This window comes from Lathyrus oleraceus, chromosome 6 (assembly GCF_024323335.1).
Source record: "Lathyrus oleraceus cultivar Zhongwan6 chromosome 6, CAAS_Psat_ZW6_1.0, whole genome shotgun sequence".
Classification (NCBI taxonomy): Eukaryota; Viridiplantae; Streptophyta; class Magnoliopsida; order Fabales; family Fabaceae; genus Lathyrus; species Lathyrus oleraceus.
This window is the reverse complement of record NC_066584.1, coordinates 261,417,129-261,423,245: the sequence shown is the minus strand read 5'-3', so window position 1 is coordinate 261,423,245 and position 6,117 is coordinate 261,417,129. Positions and strand designations below refer to the sequence as shown.

The following is a 6,117-nucleotide window of genomic DNA, read 5'->3' as shown; positions in this document are numbered from 1 at the left end:
GATGAGATACGTATGCAGTGGATGCGACATCCGCGCGAGTCATTTTCTTTTGACCCCTCTTTAAGTAAATAGTACATTAGATAAACCCACACCCTTTAGACAAGAACAACAAGAGTGGATCCCGTAGAGTACTACGAATGTGTAGGGGTTCTAATACCTTCCCTTCGCATAATCGACTCCCGAACCCAAGATTTGGTTGCGAGACCTTGTCTTTTCCTTTCCTTTTTCCAGGTTTACTTCGAGCGTTTCCTTTCCCTCCTTTGGGATAAATAACGCACGGTGGTGACTCTTCTGTCATTTTCTTTTTCGCCGGTTGTTTTTTTCGCATCTATATTTTTTAGGTTGCGACAAAAGGGAACCTCTCACCGCGAATTATTCTTTTCCGTTGGAATTTCTCTTCAGTTGAGTGTTTATAGTGATGCTGATTGGGCAGGGTGTCCTGATACTCGTCGATCTGTTACTGGTTGGTGCATGTTTCTTGATTCTTCATTGATCTCTTGGAAAAGTAAGAAGCAAGCAAGAGTTTCTAAATCTTCTACTTAATCAAAGTATCGTGTCATGTCTGCTGCTTGTTCAGAAATACTTTGGCTTCGTGGTCTTTTGGTTGAACTTGGATTTCCCCAAACAGAGCCAACTTCACTTTATGCTGACAATACAAGTGCCATTCAAATTGTTGCAAATCCTGTTTTTCATGAACGCACCAAACATATCGAAGTTGATTGTCATTCAATACGTGACGCCTACGATGATCGAATAATATTTCCTCACGTCAGTACTCAGTTGCAGGTTGCAGATATTCTTATCAAGGCTGTTCCACGCCCACGACATCAGTTTCTTGTTAGCAAATTGATGCTCCTTGACCAGCCACATCAATTTGAGGGGGGGATGTTAATCAGGAAATAATTAAACACATTTATTGTAAATAATTTACATTCATAGAATAGAAAATTAGTCATTAAGAGCTGTAATTAGTTGTGATTAGTCATTATGAGTTGTAATTACCGACACTATTATATATAGCATCAAATGCAATGAAAGAGGCATCAAGCCAGAATTTCTAACAAATATCATCTTCTTCAACTTGATCAACTTCCATACTCCTTTAATTTGAACCATGACCTCTACATTTTGAGGGTTCTCATTGAAAATATGTTCAACAAAATCTTCAGTGGAGACATAGTTATCATTGAAAACGTCATCAAGAAACTTATCAATGACGGATGTATCAATAGGATGACCATCAACCATGACAGGTTTGTCACTAGGGTTTGCTTTAACATGTGTTTCATCAGAGAATTCAAATGGCTCACCAACTGGTACAAAAGTGGGTTCAGTATGTGGGCCCCCAGACGTTGGAACAAATGTTTCAACATTTGATTTAATATGTGACTCAACATGTGGTTCCACAAGTGGTTCCTTAACATTGGTTTCAACATGATTAATGACTTTTTTAATGAGGTTGGAATCAGTTTCCATAACAACATTCACAGTTTCAACATGATCATGAACATGCACAGATGGTTCCTTTTCAGATGTACTAACTTTTTTAGATGTTTTCTTCTTCTTGATGGCAGCACTTATGATTTATCTGTCAACTGGAACAATCATTTTCAGAGATTTTGGGTTTAAAAACATAATAGGTTCATCATCATTGTCGCTAGATTCAAAAACCTTAGTCTTCTTTGATGTTCCTTTCTCGCCCATCTTTACTCCTATCATTTTGACTCCATAAGAGTTAGTAACAAGTTTGGATTTAGAAGTTTTACGTCTCAGTTTAGAATAAGATTGAAGGTTTTTAGAGAGATAAAGGTGAACAAATGTGCTAGCACAATAAAGAGAGAGCCAGGTCGCTCTTGCGTGTGAGAAAGGAGTGACTGTTCCGATTTATGCATGTTTTTTTCCCTGCAATATCTAGTAGAGCAATTAGAGAAACAAACGTATCTATACTCCTTATGAATTGGAAACAATGTCATATCAAAAGAATGAAAATGCTAAATTAATCTATTGCACACAATTTGTATAGTTAAAATAAAATGAATGAACACCATAAATCTGTCACAATTTGAACAATGTCTTTCCTGTCATCTGCTAGTAAGACGATACTTTAAGGAACTTTAAGAATCATGTTTTTTTTTGAGTTATAAACGATTCGTGGTCTTTTAGTACTCATCGCCGATGGAGGCACATTGTTTCTACGTCGAATCTTTGTCTTCCTTTCACCATTGTGCTTAATGTTATCCGCAACTTGTCTTTTCCGTTTTGATACTGCCCCTAGAGAGTTAACACCTCTTCTAGCAGTTTTTTCTTCATGCCAGTTATTATTCTGCTTTAAGATTCAATTTAAGAAGCTAAAATCAATAAATATAAGCAACCCGAATATAAAGTAATGCAGTATGCTTGTGATGCAAGAAAACAAATGCATCTATTTCAATGAAGTTTTGAGGATTCTAAATTGTAAATCAATTTAAAGTTTACATTTTCACATACCTTGAGATCTTTGGTGGATTCGTTTATGTCATTATTGGAGAATATACTTGTTAAAGATGATGCGTCGATGCATTCTTTTTCGCGTTGAAAACTTTTGGCAGCATGTTCCAATTCCAACATGTGATTCCTCTTAAAAACAGAATATTTTCTCCCACATAAGCAAGTTTGTGGCACAACATCTGAATATAAAATCACAATAAGCAAGTTTTTCCATCAATAGTACAAGCAACTGAAATAACAAGTCTCAAATTACTCGAATAGAATGACGATGTTTTACCATGGAAAAGGCAAATTGGGTAAGAATAGCATTTCTTGCACAACAAGTAAGCTACATAACAATCCCTATGGCAGATGCTGCATGTCAGAGAGGTTAATAATGTATCAGAAGAGCTCGACACGTTTCTTGAACTGTTCAACCGCGATAACGAAGTCTTGTAAAATTGCATAAGATGCAAGAAAGACGGTACAATAGCACGATAAGACGGTGTCACTTCAAGTTTTTTCTTGGAACTTCTGACTTTTGAGGACTTGTAGATAAGCACTGCCTCTTTACAAAGAAGTTCTTCGTATGGAATTATCGGTAGCATCTTGAGATGTGCGTAACGTTTGCTAGCCGCAGCACCAAGTGGAAACCAATCACCAATAGCAAAGTTTACAGCTTCTCCACAATTAAAGCCTATGCACAACAAGGGAATGAATAAGTAACTATTTTGACCATTTTTAGAATTTGCAATACATAGGATTAGTATTTCTTGCACAACAAGAAAGCTACATAAACATTATCGGGAATAATGAATAAATGTCTCTATATGCCAAAACTGTTAGAACAAGAACCCTGGTACAAAAGTAAATAGATATGAAAAAAACATAATCAGAGAACACCGAGATCTATCTAATCACAAAGTTTGGCCAATTGAGCCTATGTCTTCGACTGCAAATCGATCTCTCACTTCAAAATGCCTTTCTATTATCCGAACTTTAAAATGTGTTTATATAAGTGGGATGTATCTATCTCTCACTTTACATGCCGATTTTGAGGGATTGAGTCGGGCTCGAATAAAATTTAAAAGTAAAAACATAATCACATAGAGAGAGGTACCATGACTAAATCCAGCATGATATGATTTAGGAAAGGTGACGACAAACTCTCCCGGCTTCTGCAGAGCCTTATAAACCGGAACATCGTTTTTCAACAAGACATTCGGAGGAAACATCGTAGTTTTATGCGATATAAATTGGAATGCACCATTCTCTCCATGTTCTGTCAACACTTTGTTGCAATACACATGATTCAAGACAGTCTTTTCAAATTCAGAGGCTGCATAACTAGGAACACCATACCAAGTTTTGTTTCCACCAGAGTGATGATAATTTATACTACAAAAAACAAAAAACAAAAAACAAAATTATAAAATAAGATATGATATGAACAATTTCAAACAATATTTGAAGCAAATTTTAAGAAAATTTACCTGTACAAATAGTGATCTTCTACATGCCATGCAAACATACTGAACAGCATCCCAATGTAAAGCATTGGATCAGTTACTCCCTAAAATTTCAAAAGAGATTAGTGAAACAAAAAAATAATTATGAAATTTGATTCTGATTTGGTTCCGAAAATTGCTTCCTTACTGGAATTCCTTTGTCAACTAAACGCAACGGAGACTGCGGTAGCCGCGCCAGTTTCTGAAATCATTCGAAAAATAAGAATCATTAGTCAAAATCCGATAACTACGCAAAGAATGAATTTAGAAAGCATATACTAAATCATAAAAAGAGACCTTCAAATTGAATTTGCTTGTTCCAAGCCTATCATCAGGATCACATGAAAAGACACTACCCTCAATGTTAACTCCATACTCAACAGTTCTTTTCTCTCCATGCATCATTTCGTGCCAAAACGCTTTTTCGACACTCGAAGAAGAAATATCTTTGAAACTGCCAAATCTACTGGAAAAGGCCTTGTTTGCCAGCGCCTCGAATTCACGATACGTATATTTTCTGTCAGAAACAATATCGAAAACCGGATTAGTTCATTTTTTCATCACTTTAGATGGTTTAAAAAACTCGAAAACATAATGTTCTTTTTCACCTTCCTCTCTTAGAAAACGTTATCATATCCTTCTCATTCCATTTCGAAAGACGAAGAGGCTGTACAATTGTTTCAAACTTAAAGTCCTTTTTCTCTTTCGTTATGACAAAATCAGCAGAATTAGAAGCAGTAACTGGTGAAACAATTTTGCATATACCTGAAATATGAAATATGATAAGGAAAACATTCTAAACGCGGCGATGAAAAGAAAATCGTCTATAATCAATCTGTTGCCACATACCATATTTAGAAGCCTCGGGCGCGATTTTCTGAAGATAAACTAAAGGATTCTGAAATTCTTGTTCTGATGGATGATATATCGGACATTCCGGAATCATGTTTGTCCATTTTATCTCATCGAAATCGCGTTTACTCAATTTTCGAGTAATCGAACTTTTTTCAACCATTCTTGAAACTTTGCTTCTTTTATATCTGCTACCATTTGTTGCACCCATTTTGTATACATGAAACTAACTACATATAAATAGTGAAACAGAAGTTTGAGAATTATTCTGATACAGTTTCATTAAATCTAAGAATACTTTCCAAATGATTTTTATTGTGTAATAAATGACATGAATGTAGCAAGTAAAAGCTTAGTTAATTTACTGATATTCCTTTACAACTTAATTTAATCACTTTTCACTTAAAGGAAAGTTGGAGATTTATTGAGTATCAAACGTTACAGTTTGAAAACTTAAAGAATCTTCAAAACATGCTTTACTATTTCATATTTGTCTCAGTTTTTCAGTGTCAATTACACAAATGAAAATGAAAAGATGGAACTTGGTTTATGTATAGAAAATTAACTATAATAAGTAGTTACCAAGTTTTACAGTTTTGTGTTGAAAACTGCCAAATAGTTATTTAGAACTGTTATTTGAAATAAGTGTCAAATGTAACGGTAATCTCCAAATAAACAAACACTGTGTTTTGATCTTGGCATTTATATTGCATGAAAATGCGAGTAAATGTGTCTACTATTGGGATTGCAAGTATAATTTAGAACCATGACTGTTTCTTACGAAATTGTGTTTTTTGTATACTCTTGTGACAGACACAAATACAATTTGGTGTTCTATTAACTAATATTTGTTGGTCCAGTGTTCTATATTTTGAATTTTTATTTGTTATTATTTATAATGTTCAATTCTGCCTATATCATTGCTATTATGCATAGCCGATCCCAAGTTTAGATAAAAGTAGAAAGTGTTAGAAAGTCGACATTCAAATATATTAACATTTAAATCTTTAATACTTCTACCATCATAACATCCATTTACAACATTCAGGACTTCCTATAGAATTCGCTTCTGACAAATAGTTTGTACAAAATTGAATAGCTTCTTCTGTGATGTACCTTTCTACGATCCAAACTTCCGGACGGTGATGATTCTTTATATACCCTTTAAAAATATTCATGTAACATTCTACCAGATACATCCATCGTAAATAAATTGGAGCAAAAATTCTAATCTACCTTTCTAGATGAACAACTAAGTGAACCATAATGTCAAAGAATGATGGAGGGAAAA

The 6,117-nt window shown here is 34.5% G+C and overlaps 1 protein-coding gene across 1 annotated transcript; it reads right to left on the bottom strand.

Annotated features, from left to right (window-relative positions):
• Window positions 1-2,104: 2,104 nt before the first annotated feature.
• Window positions 2,105-4,989, bottom strand: LOC127095051 (lysine-specific demethylase JMJ13). The gene is made up of 9 exons (XM_051033796.1): window positions 4,824-4,989; window positions 4,583-4,739; window positions 4,272-4,491; window positions 4,123-4,176; window positions 3,960-4,039; window positions 3,587-3,864; window positions 2,765-3,163; window positions 2,574-2,666; window positions 2,105-2,328 (listed from the first exon to the last, which is right to left on the bottom strand). Exons 1-9 carry the CDS (start codon window positions 4,987-4,989, stop codon window positions 2,105-2,107), a joined length of 1,671 nt encoding a protein of 556 aa, XP_050889753.1.
• Between the last annotated feature and the right edge of the window lie 1,128 nt (window positions 4,990-6,117).

Excerpts from the sequence above, each read along its gene's own strand:
- LOC127095051 (XM_051033796.1), bottom strand. The coding sequence starts at position 4,989 with ATGGTTGAAAAAAGTTCGATTACTCGAAAATTGAGTAAACGCGATTTC. Across the intron at positions 3,865-3,959 it reads GAAGATCACTATTTGTACAG|TATAAATTATCATCACTCTG; the intron begins GTAAATTTTCTT and ends TGTTTTTTGTAG. Across the intron at positions 2,329-2,573 it reads ACATGCTGCCAAAAGTTTTC|AGCAGAATAATAACTGGCAT; the intron begins AACGCGAAAAAG and ends ATTGAATCTTAA.